This window comes from Acanthochromis polyacanthus, chromosome 18, assembly GCF_021347895.1.
Source record: "Acanthochromis polyacanthus isolate Apoly-LR-REF ecotype Palm Island chromosome 18, KAUST_Apoly_ChrSc, whole genome shotgun sequence".
Lineage (NCBI taxonomy): Eukaryota > Metazoa > Chordata > Actinopteri > Pomacentridae > Acanthochromis > Acanthochromis polyacanthus.
In genome coordinates this window covers 2,178,046-2,191,932 of record NC_067130.1, presented here as the reverse complement: position 1 = coordinate 2,191,932, position 13,887 = coordinate 2,178,046, and the positions used below count along the sequence as shown (strand labels likewise).

At 41.0% G+C, this 13,887-nt stretch overlaps 2 protein-coding genes across 4 annotated transcripts in view; one reads left to right on the top strand and one right to left on the bottom strand.

Annotated features, from left to right (window-relative positions):
• plppr1 (phospholipid phosphatase related 1) overlaps nt 1-7,263 on the top strand; it is a 101,371-nt gene extending 94,108 nt beyond the window's left edge. For 2 of the 3 annotated variants that reach the window (XM_051938345.1, XM_022204823.2), the window contains exons 7-8: nt 5,146-5,277; nt 5,886-7,263. In XM_051938345.1, the coding sequence (XP_051794305.1) occupies nt 5,146-5,277; nt 5,886-5,918 (165 nt within the window). In that variant the 3' untranslated portion in view covers nt 5,919-7,263. Of the gene's footprint in view, nt 1-5,145; nt 5,278-5,680; nt 5,819-5,885 lie in introns of those variants that run through there. The other variant, XM_051938346.1, reaches the window with a different exon arrangement.
• Nucleotides 7,264-10,089: 2,826 nt separating this feature from the next.
• The window catches only part of grin3a (glutamate receptor, ionotropic, N-methyl-D-aspartate 3A), a 59,496-nt gene continuing 55,698 nt past the window's right edge, over nt 10,090-13,887 (bottom strand). The window contains exon 10 of the mRNA XM_022204821.2: nt 10,090-12,077. Within this exon, the coding sequence (XP_022060513.2) occupies nt 11,501-12,077 (577 nt within the window). The 3' untranslated portion in view covers nt 10,090-11,500. The remainder of the gene's footprint in view (nt 12,078-13,887) is intronic.

The following is a 13,887-nucleotide window of genomic DNA, read 5'->3' as shown; positions in this document are numbered from 1 at the left end:
TGTATGTCTATATGGTGCTTATTATATGCTAGAAGACATATCATGAGTGAAATAAGCAGTCTGATTGGAGGACACCAACATTAGACTGACTTAAACTGAGCATAACAGTCACAAGCAACTGTGACAGATCTATGGGATGCATGTTCAGTGGTGGAAAGTCACTAAGGGCATTCACTCATTTTGAAGACACTTTCCTTGAGTATTTCCATTTTGTGCTGCTGTATACTTAAAGGGAACCACATTGCATCTCCACTACCTTCATTCAAGAGGTGAAATTATTTGTTATTGTTTTAGATCAAAGTCTCTCTGTCATCTCTGAAGCATTTTTGACCCATCCTCAATCTGAGGAAATCTACAGCACTTTACTAACTAATCACTCCCCAGCTAGGAGATGCAGTTATTGTGCTAAAACCAGGAACCTTAGTACAGCAATCGGTGTTGACCTGTAAGATATTTTGTTTTTATTGTTAGCGAAATAAGCGAATACAGTCTCAGAAACACACATGCAGAATTCTGGGGTTTCATACATTTTCGTTCAAAAGTTTGGGGTCACTTAATGTCCTTATTATTTGAAAGAAAGTAATTTTTTTTTCAATGAAGATGACATTAAATGAATCATAAATCCAGTCTAGATATTGCTAATGAGGTAAATGATTGTTTCTTGTGTCTGTTTGTAGGTTTCAAGACCTACCAGTTACTGCCTGGTTTTCCACATGTATCACTTTTTACTTATGTCCTCTTCCTTCCCCATGATTACCTTTGCCCATGTCTTGTCTCTCCATTTACTTTTCAGTATGTAAATACTCACGTCTTTGCTTCTCTCTTTGCCACTTCATTCTATTTTGTCTCCTGTTCGTCGCTCCGTTTGTTTTACTTTTGAATTTTTGGATTTTCTTTGGATTTTTTTTTTCATACCGGGACCTTCATTTGGACTTTTCTTGGGGTTCTGGCTGTCTTGTGTTTGCTTCCTACTATTTGTTTAGGAGGTTTTTGGTTGATTGAAGTTATTTTGTTCTTGCCAACCTGTGTGCCGTTTTTACACTACTGTTCAAAAGTTTGGGGTCACTTAGAAATGTCCTTATTTTTGAAAGAAAAGCAGGTTTTTGCAATGAAGATAACATTAAATGAATGATAAATCCAGTGTAGACATTTTTAATGTAGTAAATGACTATTCTATCTGTAAACGGCTGATTTTTAATGGAATATCTCCATAGGGGTACAGAGGAACATTTCCAGCAACCATCACTCCTGTGTTCTAATGCTACATTGTGTTAGCTAATGGTGCTGAAAGGCTCATTGATGGTTAGAAAACCCTTGTGCAGTTATTTTAGCGCATGAATAAAAGTGGGAGTTTACATGGAAAACATGGAATTTACATAACAAATCAACAGAACCAATCCTGCCCACTTGCAGGCTGAGGCTTTCTGTAACACCATTCTAACATGTATGGCTGGGCTGTTTCGTGTACGGTAGTTTTTTAGTGTTTGAGTCACAGGTGAGCTGGTGTGCTGAGGTGCAGTGAGTGGGGAGAAGTGTGGACTTCATATTTCCACAGTGTAGTTATGTTTAAGCTTATTTTAGGGATTACTCATGAGCAAAAAAAAAACTTTCCAAATATGTATCTTTGAAATGCAGAGGTGGTTTTTGGAGGGTAAATCAGTGACCGGAGAGGGACTTTAAACTGACTCTGTTCCTGACATGAATAATAAGAATTTATGCTGCTATAGAGGCAATAAAAAGATGGTTAAACCCTGTTGGATGTCATGAACGATTGAGGCAGTAAATAGTGACAGCTGTGTGGTTTGAGAGGATCCAGATCCAACGTGAGGTTTGTCATGGGTGACGGCTTGGTCTGAATAGATGCTGCTTTTATGATAATAGTGGCAATGATTCCTGCTGTTTTCTGTGATATGTTGTTGAGGTGCAGCTCAGTCAGCTTGTCCTTGGACCCTCAGGAGGAGGAGGAGGAGCTGCTCTTTAATGAAGCATATAAGCTTCCAATGATTGACCTATAAAAATTGACATACATTGAATCACTGATCTCAAGGGGAAGATGAACACAAGAAAGTCAATTATTACCTCAGCAGTTTTGGAAGTGCTCATTTCCAGCTTATTATCGGCGCACCACGAGCCGCATCTTCCCTCCACGAGGAACCCTAACCGTCCTGATGAGGCTTATCGAGGTCTTGTCTTGTGAGAAGTGAAGCGGTTTGATTGAGCACCTTCTTGAGGGGAAATTAAATTGATAAAGAGAGAGTAGAAAAAGCAGGTATAGTTAAAATCCCTGCGCTATCAGTGCTCACAGAGAGGAGATCTGAATGGACTCATCAAACAGCGAGTGGCTTTGGTCTTTTCAAGAGATTTGTCCTCTGCCGGCAGATTGAGGGATCAGTGTTAAGCACCTGGTTTTGGTTTTGGCTCCAGGAGGATGTTGTAACTGAACAGACAGAGGTGTCCACTTGATCCAAGGCTGAGGTACACGCTGCTCACGCTGAGTCTGATGGAAGCAAAGCCCCATGAAATCTGGAAAGGCGTTACAAACTAAACCTCCACTTCAAGGCTTTCAAGATACATAAACGAACTCACGTTTTTCACATATTTTAGGTTATAACACTGGATAAGAGTCCACATTCTTTTGACTTCTTTAAAGTGGTGGTTTACAGTACAAACGGGAAGTCTGCATTTTCATGACATTTCAATTTGCACATATCTGAGACACTAGGTGACAGTTTGGCTGCTGTTTGCATGAAATGACGGGGCACAAAATGGAAAGAAAGCAATCTGCCGCGGTCTTCAATTGAATAAAAACATGACCACTTATGTCAGGAACGTCACACTCTTCTTAGTCCAGGTTCCGCATTCAGCCCAGTTTGATCTGAAGTGGACCAGACCAATAAAATCACAGCATAATAACCTATAAATAGCCACAGCTGCTTCCTTTGTTTTAGCGGAAAAAAGTACATTCTGAAAATGTTCTCATTTAATGAATTATCTTTTTACGAAACATTATGAACAATCTGAAATTTGTTTACAAAAATCCGTTTCAACAATATTGTGCCTCCAACTTCCAGATCAGAGTGTCTATAAAAGAACGAAACACTTAGTCACAGCTGTCTGGAACTGAACAATATAATATTTTACTTTAAAAAAGACAAAAAAAACAAGCCAAAACATTACAAAAATGAGACACAAAATGACAAAAAAATGAGATGAACAACATGAAACAATAAAAAAAAGAGACAAAAAATTAGACAAAAAGCTACAAAGCGAAAAAAAGTAGAGAAAAATGTGAAACAAAACAACAAAAACGACACCCAAAACGATGAAAAAGCAAAACACAAAATAACAAAAACGAGGCAAAACACGACGGAGACAAAAAGGAACCACAGAACGACAAAATCTTGAGACAAATGACAAAATTCAGACAAAAAAACAACAAAAACAGGACAAAAAAATTACAAAATGAGACACAAAATGACAAATGAACAATGAACAGTCTAGTATTTTACTTCATGATCAAAAAACTTGTCATGGTCTACAAATTCTTAGGAGTTTATAATTTTTAAACAATAAATAACAATCTGCAGTTAAAGTCTTCTCTGTAATTTTTACAAAATCATCCCAGATGACCGGGATTGGACCCTGTGCCGGCCTGGTTTTGGCCCACAGGCCGCATGTTTGACACCCCTGACTTTTGTCATACATAAATGTATTTAAAACAGATCAAACTACTGACAAACAGCGCTCTAAAGAATTCACTGTGATGCCGGAGAGTCGTTTGTAGATTCTGATCCAGCAGCAGTAATTCCTTTGTTCAGTCGGTCCAGAAGATTCACCGTCCATGAACGGCCGCAAACACGGAAACCTTGAGCATCCTCCAGCTGTGAAGCGCCCTGCTTCATTTCCTCCTCTCCACTGCCTGAGGGCACGGTTGGCTTCTGGTGGGCTGAGACCTCCCTCAGGCTGCCTGCTTTGATTCACCAACCCGGGACGAGTTCGGAAATACAGCAACCTTGTTGGTGTCTGTTTTTTTTTTTTTAAAGTCAGACTGATGGACACAAAAAGACAGAGAAAAACCCTGAATTTACAAATAACTGTAATTTATAGATATATTCATGAAGAAATGAGCATTCTGTTGTTTGTCTGCTGGGCAACAAGCTTGATGCCCCTAAAGAAGCGTGTATGGAACGATGTCGGACTATTAGAGACCCAAATTAACGGTATATTACAGCAGTAAGTGTAATAAAGTAGGAAATATGACCACATCTCTTCAAAAGACCCTCCTGATTTCTTTTTACCAGAACTTCATACCTCAGTTATATTGGGTTTTAACAGGTGTATTTTTTTGAGATAGAAGAAAAATAATTTTATGTAAAAATCAATAATAATCTTTAGCAGTAGTTAAATTGATCATGCCAAATTAAAGTGCATTTGTAGATAACGGTGTTGTGCTAAGGTACCATCTGAACCTCAAAGGCTGCTGGCAGATTTGAAAGTCATGTTATTTTTACAAAAAAATCATCGAAATGTCACCATTTATTTATTAAGTCGCAAATTGTAAGAACAGAAAGAATCTCAGGACTTGAACTTAACCAGCTGTATGCATAAAATTGTGATATTTTATCAAAACCTCTTCATTCTACGTGCCTTATTTAAAATGTGCAGTACCCACGCTCTGTAAAACACGAAAAATTGTGCAAAATTTGACCCAACAGTGAAGCCAGGAGTGTCTCAGCTGTGATCGACGGTCGTGTGAAAATAATTCTGAGACTTCTGGCTAAACTGCAGTCACAACAGATAGGAAATACTTATGGAAATAAATAAAATAAGCAGTAAATTCACCCACAATTTTTTTTTTTTAAATCTAGTATTGGCAACACATTTGGGAACTTAGAAAAATGTTGTACATGTTGATTCCAGGCTGTTTCAGTTTTTGTTAAACAAATACAGAAATTCAACCTCTTGTGTTTTTGTTTTTTTATGATTTGTTATTTTATAACTGTTTCATTTTTGAGTTTTCTTTCTTTCAGGAGCAAATAAAGACACCTAGTTTTGGGTTCAGAGAGTTACATGAAAATCTAATAGTTTCATAATTCATTGATTTGATGTATTTAACCTGTATTTGTGTGTCCTTGTATTTTGCAGGGTATATGTGTTGTGAACAACTTCAAAGGCGTCCACAGCGCAGCAGCTAAACAGAAGACGGAGGAATACCGCGGTCTGCCTCTGATGACTTTCCCCCGTGTAGAGTCCCCACTGGAGACCCTCAGCGCACAGGTAGCTCAAAACACTTAACCTGGATTCCCAAAAACTTTAATCTCTATGATGCGCATTATCTTTCTCCAGTAATTGGCGGAGCTCCCTCGAGGCCTTGAGCTTAAAACAAGAAAAAAAAAATCCTCTTTCAGATACTTGGAATTTTGTGTACTGGAATTTGGTTTGTATTGTAACTTTCTATGACTGTATTCTGTTGTAATTTATTTTTTCATGCCCTGATTTTTTTTAGAATTTGTTACAAGGGTGCGACACAAAGCTATACATATGGTTGGTCACATGTGGTTCACATTTCTTTCTTTTTTTTTCTTTCTTTCTTTCTTTCTCTCTTTCACTCTCTCTTTCTTTCTTTCTCTCTCTCTTTCTTTCTTTCTTTCTTTCTTTCTCTCTTTCTCTCCATACTAAGCACACATAACAGGCATGACGTTTGCACTACTCCTTCCCAAACGCACTAAAACGTCCACAGAGCACTCCTCACACCAGCTGACGATGACTTTCCTTCTCCTTTTTCTTTTCCACACCTTTTTTTCTCCCCTTCCTGTCTCCTTCCATTTTTGTTTATTTCCTTCCTTGTCTCTCTCCCTTCCTCCTCCTCCCACGTCCATTTCCAGAACCACTCGGCGTCGATGACGGAGGTCACATGACTAAGGGGGCAGCACCGGGTCACGTTTGCGTCTCCACAGCACTTCCAGACACAATGACGAGGACGCATGCCACGTGGCTCCGAATGCTTATTAAAAAACACTCCTGATACATCTGTTTAAAATCACCTGGGGGGACAAAATCCACCATGTTTGTAATGGTTTCCATCCAGTTGGGCTCTGCTCACTCCAACCTGCCGAGGCGCACAGATCACATCCAAAATATCACAAAGCCGACTTAAGCACAGATCGTTTCTCCGGGTGTTTAGAAATCATTGGAAACATGGGCCAGTTTTTTCCTCCAAGGTGCGCTGTTTGTAGTTAGAGGACAATGTTTTGTACATTTTGTATGAGCGAGTGCTGTAGCCTATCCTGACGATGTTAAAACCTGCACACCTCCTGTCAGCTGACCCACCCTGTGTGACATCACATCCTGTCAGGTGAGATGCCTCGTCGATCACCACATCTTATCCCACTCGGTCTGAAAAATCTGCTATGGAAAAAAATATCGATGTTGTTGTTCTGTGGTGTTTGTCATTTGTACAGAAAAAACGACAGAATCCTTCTTTTTATTATCTCTCTCTGTACATTAATGGACCGTGTCAGGTCGTATTTTATAAGGATTTTTGTTAATCTGTATGATTATTATGATCCATTTGGACCTGTTTGCCTGCTGTAAACCTGGATATGTTTTGGTATCAGTTTAGGTGTTTTGGGGGAACAACTCCTCTTCCCTTCGGAGGAAATGCCAAGGAAGAGTCAATGACATCCTTCGAGTCAGAAAATGGGGTTGGGCACCTGTTTGGGGCGTGTTTATCAGCCACAATGTACAGTAAGAAAATGTGACTGGTTGAAATGCTCGCTATGAGTGCGTTTCACCCCAATTTCCTGATTCACGGTGATGTTAATAGGAATCTCTGAGAGGTTCAGCGGGGCTAGTCTGTGCCAGATGTACATGGAGATTTCACTTAGAATTAAATTTAAACTGAAATTCCAGTGGAAGATGTCAAATATGTAGGAAAATAAAAACATAGTGATTTATTGAGGCCTGACTAGCCCTTCCAGTGAAACCAGGCTAATGACTCCTGCTTTACCTTTCCTCCTTAAGGCACCCCTCCCTCTCCCCAACCCACCAGTGGATTGTGATGCAATGTTGTGACTCCATTTCCTATTGGAAGATATGCCCAGCATGAAGAGAGAAGTCAAGATGTTTTATAGATATTACTCATTATCATTGTGATTATAATTGTCTTTTACTTTGAAAGCAAAAAAAACAGTGTTTCATTTGAAATGCTACATATATTTTTTTTCTCGGTTCGTCCACAAATTAAATAGTCAGTAGCAACAACGGTGCCCTCTCTGTGTTTTTTCATTTCGTGTCAGAATGCTTCGGTGGAGACGGTAAATTTTCATTTACTGTAGAAAATTTGTGACCAGAGACAAGGATGATCCATCTTCACAGGCAGCATTAGCAAGTTACCTTGATGGAAGAAGTGGCAAACGTGTCTGTCCTTGTGCTTGTTTGAATATCCAGAGATTTGTTTTCGTTTTTTTTCCATTTTTTCCTCCCCTGAGTCGAGCCTTGCAGTATCACTTCTGCTGCATACAAATCCTCCTTTCTGGCTTATCTGCAGCCTAAAGGTGGAGTCGCATTATCCTTTTATTCAACAAAATTTCCCTCATTCAGCCATGAAAGAGGATGGTATGTCAGGCTTCTGATGTGGCTAATGAATAAATATTGATCTTAGAGATCACACAGACTGTTAGACGTTGACAGATATTAGATCCAGTCTGCTCAGGCAGTGTAATGCAACTTAATAAACAGTGTAGGCACGCAGTAAATTAAAGCTGCAGCAGGTAGAATTCTGAAAAAACACAGAAAAAACAAACAAAGTGATAGTACCGCTGTCTCTCTGCAGCTCTTTCCTCTCTGTTCTAAATCTCTCACACATGCATTACTTCTAGCTTCGTACAGAACTTAAATCTGACTTTCTGAGTGATAATCATCTGATTAACCCATTCTGGGACCACATCCTGTTCCCAGTGCAGCTCATTATACTATCTCACCTAATCTGGTCCGAAAAGGTTTTTGTGATTAGACCGAGCCTCCTGTTTCAAACTACATTTCCTAAAGCTCTGAAAACACGAGCAAGAGAAGTCTAGTGTCCTCTCAAACCACTTCAGTTCCAATCTGCCGAATGGTTTTAATAGGAAAAAACCCACCCAGACTTCAATGGCTTCCTCATTTCCAGACACTGTGCATTGTTGTTTTGTTCTGAACAGAGGTGAGTCTAATTTCAGCTGAAGTGAACATGAGATGGATGGAAGCGAAATGTGATCGTAGCAAAGACATCTGATTGGTAGATGGACCAGTGGCTTCCATCCATGAGGCACAGTTCTAGGAGAAAGCAACTTTTTCAAGTTAGAGTCATCTAAATCAGCATCACAGGTTCATTTCTCTTAAAAGACTTTGAGTTTAAGAACATAATGTTTCTGGGAGACTCGGTGTGAAGCAAATGTTAATCAGTGCACCATAAAATGGGAATCCTGATGCTTCACATTGCTGCTTCTGTGAGGAATAAAATGAGATGTTTTAGCGAGACTATCTTCAGACAGGCCCCCAAAAAGTCAATATGAATGTGACTTTATTCTCGTCTCCTGCTCTGAGTGTCACATCTAGTGAGGCAGCCCTTTTCTCTTCACACCACGCCCCTGTCCAACCACACGCTGCTCCCCAGACAGGTGATTAGAATGAGCATAGATATGCTAAAACCAGGTTTCTTATTTAGTCCTTCTGTTGATTCATCCTGTTACATCCGCATCGACTTCACTGATGTCTATGTCACTGCTAAGCAAGGCAAACACGCACAGAGACACAAAGAAAGCTGACGGCTCAGCCAGTGCACTTGCTCTTTTGCTCTGTCAGGTATTCATTTCAGCTGTGACAGCCGACGCTTACCCTGCAGACACACTGGCTAAATAGATAGGAGCTGTGTGTGTGTGTGTGTGTGTGTGTGTGTGTGTGTGTGTGTGTGTGTGTGTGTGTGTGTGTGTGTGTGTGTGTGTGTGTGTGTGTGTGTGTGTGTGTGTGTGTGTGTGTGTGTGTGTGTGTGTGTGTGTGTGTGTGTGTGTGTGTGTGTGTGTGTGTGTGTGTGTGTGTGTGGCAGCATTTGACCACGCCATGTGTTCATAAAATGTCATCGTTGGCTGTTCTGATTATGCTTCCCTGTCCAAATTGCTGTCCCCTAGCAATATGAGTGAAGAATAGTGCAACAACCAAATATCGTTTCAAGGTAGGGAGCAGAGCGCTCAGTGGTTTGGTTATTTATATAGCTGCAGGGGGTTCATAATGGAATCTATTAAGATGGGTGGAAATAAGTAACTGCAGGTGAATCTCAATAGCCAAAAAAAAAATCTATCAAATAAATCCTGAATCTACAATTTGTGTGCCCTGGATCTCAGCCATTGTTCCTCTGGTGGTGTTGGCTTGTGTTTATCTCTGCTACAGGAGCTGGGAACTCTTTAGTGAGAAGGAAATCCCTGAAATCTTGCAGAAATCATTAAGCCTTTGGTCATCATTTAAGTCCCTTCACTTGGCACATGCATTGCTCTGCTAAAAACAAATGGCATTGGAGGTGACGTGTGTGATTCTTAAGATTGTTGACATTTCGGTGTAGTGAGCATATTTAGATTGCATGTGCTGGATGCTTGTTCTTGCTGCCACAGCCCCTTTTATTCCCCCAAGTCCTGTGCACACATAAGAATGTGCACGAACAGTAGAGAAAACTCCAGAGTAGTGTTGTGTGGATCGGTTGAGACCCAGTTTGTTTGTTTCCCGTTTAGAGCAAGTGCTGTGTTTGAATACTGGACCCTTTTTTTGCCGTGCATACCCAAAGCACACAACTAGTGGACCATGAAGAGACACAAAACATGCACTGGATTAGAATTGCGTACAGCACCTTTAAGGTTTTTGAAAAGTCACTTTCAGGAGAGTTGCTTTAACGAACAATTTCAAGGTTGTGGAGGTTTAATAATTCAAATCTGAACTGGGCCTCAACTATGCAGAGACTCTTAGTATGCTTCATTTTGCCCATTTCTGTAGTTGGAATCATTTACAGACACTGTAGGAGAATATTTTGGAGAGATCGAAGAGACAGAAAAAAAATCTACTAAATTAAGTGCAAAGAGGAGAGGTACATTTTTTTAATAACAGAACGTGTCCAAACCAAAAACAGAAAAGATGCAAGAAAACCGGTCTCATCACAGAGGAACTGTTTTGGTGTGTTCAGTTGTGAATATGCATCACATTAAATAACATGTCAGAGTTAGACCAGTGGCCTTTGTTCACGTGTACATTTATTATTAACGCTAAGAGCTGAATGGTATTCCTGTGTTTGTTGTCACAATATTATAAGAGCACCAGTATGTTCTCAAGAAGTTGGGCAAACATGTTCTGTTTTGGTTCCCTGATTTAAAAAAAACTGATTGGATGTTTTACCATTTAATACATTTGAGCTTGATTGTTGCTATGAACCCACTATGAGAACTTCTAGACCATAACTCAAACTCTGACAAGTTAAATGATGACTTCAAGAAACCAGGAGTGCGTCAGTGAAGTGCAGGACGACATTATACAGTGATTCATATGTAAGATTGTGAATTGTCCTATAATCCTCCACCGTATGCCAACCAGGCGTTCTTTATACATGTAAAGGTGTCTTGCGAAAGCTGTATATCTTTTTTGCTTATTACTCATAACACCAGCCCACCAACCTCTCAAAAGGCTTATATAAAAAAAATGCCCAAAGCCAAAGTAACTGCCAAAGCTCTGCCAAAGGCCAGAAACATGAGGTCGTCAGTGGGAATGTCAACCAATCACCAGCAGTCGTATTTTTTTTTCTTTCAGTTGTAGGTCTGAAAGATACAAGGTTTCAGCAAGACACAAGGACATAAAGACTTAACTGGCTGGGTTCAACCTCAGGCCATTTGACACTCAGCGAGTCTTAACACACTCAGGTGAATTAGTCCATTAAGCTTAAATACCAAAGAGTCCTCATATCTCTGATCAAGCTTAACATCATGGCAAGCAAATCTGTACCCTTGAAGAGACGAGGCTTGGGGGGAAGGCATGACGGGGACAAAAAGAATTCGTGAGCAGAAAACGAATGTTTAAAAAAAATGGAGGGATCACAAAAAGAGGTTAAAAAATGGTGTGAGAGCTTGAGAAGAGGGAGAGGGTGGCACAGCTCTTCAGTGGCACAAGAAGCTAGTGAGAGTCTCGGAACAGATTTGGTTCAACATCCCTGGGTCGTCCCTGGTCCAGCACCTCTCATGTCATCAAATCTCCAGTTCCAGAGGCCGAAAAATGTCCTACTTGAAGTTACAGAGTAGGACCGGATCCCTGGAGAACATTTTAGTCCAGCGTTCAGGGGAACTTCTACTGGAAAGGATCCAGCTACTGGAAACCAGTGAGGGTTCCAACTCCAGAACTCAGGCAAGGATCCTTATCCGGGACCCAGAGGAGGTTTTGGAAACTAGTCCCGTGTCTAACCAGGTTTCTCTGGACAAAACAGAGGAGACAAGCTTCAAAACTCTGGGTGTGTGTTTGTGTGTTGGTTAGTCTGCTGGTGGGACTGGGTATACTGACCAAACTGGTTAGACTGGTGCGTAGTGGGCTGACTGGGTAGAGTCTGGTTTGCTTGCTGGTTTTCGGATTGGTACTGTTCTAGCTCCCTCTTCCTCCTCATGGCTGACTGCAGCTGCTGCTTGATTACAACAATTTGACCCTCCAGTTCTGACAGTTCTTGAACCAGCGGGTTCCGGCCCACTCCCAGGCCTGGACCACAGTCACCCACTCCCAGACCCCGACACTGCGTTATGCCCTGCCCAGAGCCCCCCTGCCCTGGGCCCAGTCCTTGGCTCAACCCCCGTCCTAACAGGTCGGAGCGACCGTTAGAGTTGGTCACTATGGGTAGATGTTTCTCCAGCAGGGGGAGGGAATGGGGGTGAGGCAGGGGAGAAGGCGGCGGTGGAGGTGGAAGATCCTGGGAGGATGGGCGCTCCAGATCATTCTGCATCTCTTGTGGAAGGACCCTTCGCCGGTTGCAGTGGGAGGACTCTGCAGGATTCCAGGATGCTGACTGGTTGTTTCCCTCGTTGCACCTGCAGATAAGGCAGATACAGAGAGAAATGTGAGGCAGAAATTCAAAATGTCAAGGTAGGAAAGTTGTATATCATCAGACTCCATCTTCCTAGTCTGAATTCTATGCCTCAGATGGTATCTCTCCCCGAGCTTTTGAACACATAGATGTCAATGTTATATTTACTATGAGTTGCTGTTGCACATTCAGTTCAGTTCAGTGTGTTGCATGACAAATTCACGCAGAACTGCATTTTAAATACGTGCCTACATTGAATCATGGGCAGTTTAATTTGGCTTTTTTGACAGAAAAAGTGCCAAAATGAACACAGATTTCAACAAAGTAAAGTCAGTTAATTAAAAATGTAAGGTTAGCATTCATCCCTTGTCCAAGATATTCACCTAAATCAACACAAGTTAAGCCAGTTGGTGCTAGAAGTCACATAATTAGTGAAATGGAGATGATCTGAGTGCCCTGAATGAGTCGTAAGTCCATATCTAAAAGGTCAAGTGACAGGTGTATCGGTAATCCTGCACAATGAACACAAAAGAAGACTGCAAGCAACTCTGGGAAAAAGTTTTTAAAAAAGCACAAGTCACTTCATGGATACATGAAAATCCCAAAGTCACTGAATATGCCTTGCAAAAATATCAGTCATTAAGAAATGGAAGAAATATGGCACATTCATAAATCTGCCTAAAGCAGGCTGTCCTGAAAAACTGCCTGTGCCAGAGAGAGACCAGTGAGGGAGGCCACCAAGACACCTATGACTCCTCTGAATGAGTTATCAGAGATTTGGGAAACCGTGGATACAGCAGCTGTTCCCTGTTTTTAACAATCAAAGCTTTATGGGAGACAAAGAGAAAGTCAGTGTTAAATAAAGCTCATATTACATCTCAACTGGAGTTTGCCAAAAGGCATCCATCTAGCTCTATTGTCACGTAATTCTTTTTGTCGAATACTAAGTACCTGTAATGATAGTTGTACTTCCGTGGTATTTGATGCTAATTTGCACATTTTAATTGCTTCTGTACTTCAAACATGCTACCAGCTCATCCTTGTTGCTGAATATGGTAGCACTCAGATTCAGACTTCTACAATTCTACAGTTTCATTTAGCAGATGCTTTTATCCACAGCGATGTACATCTGAGAGTAGAACCAACACAAGCAAGGATCTAGTCAGGAAACAGCCTGGATAAGAGCCATAAGACAAGTTCAAGTGTGATAAGAAGACCGTGGTGTCTACAGGCAGTGCAGGAGGAAACAGGATATTTTTCTTTTTGCAGTCTGTCAAGTGCAAAAGTGCTTGGTGAAGAGCTGGGTCTTTGGTCTTTTCTTGAAGGACTCTGCAGGTCGAACAGAGTTTGGTAACTCATTCCACCAACAGATAACCACAGAGGAGAAGAGTCTAGCTGTTGTGGTGGTTGGATCAGGTGCCTTTTTCCTTTTTCCTGTCAACTTGGGGCTTTCTGTATCAATATTCGTCTGCAGGAGCACTTCCTGGATTGAACATGTATGGCTAAATTAGTTCAATATCACAACTTGCCACTGTGTATCATAGAGTAGCTTTACAGTGTTTGAACAGAGTCATAGATGAGCTGTTGTGCTTGAGCTGCAGTAACCAGGGAGGGAAGGGTGGAGAGGCAGGGATATCAGGTCTGCACATTGTAGAGGAAGCAGCAGGTATTTTGAAGGCATTAATTGATTATTTTAATGGGAAACTTCCAAATATGTAACACGGAGAAGAGTTTTTAGGGTTCATCAATGACTGGAGAGGGACTTTAAAGCCGTATTAAGATCATGTCCATGAACATTTTTTTTATGTCAGCTG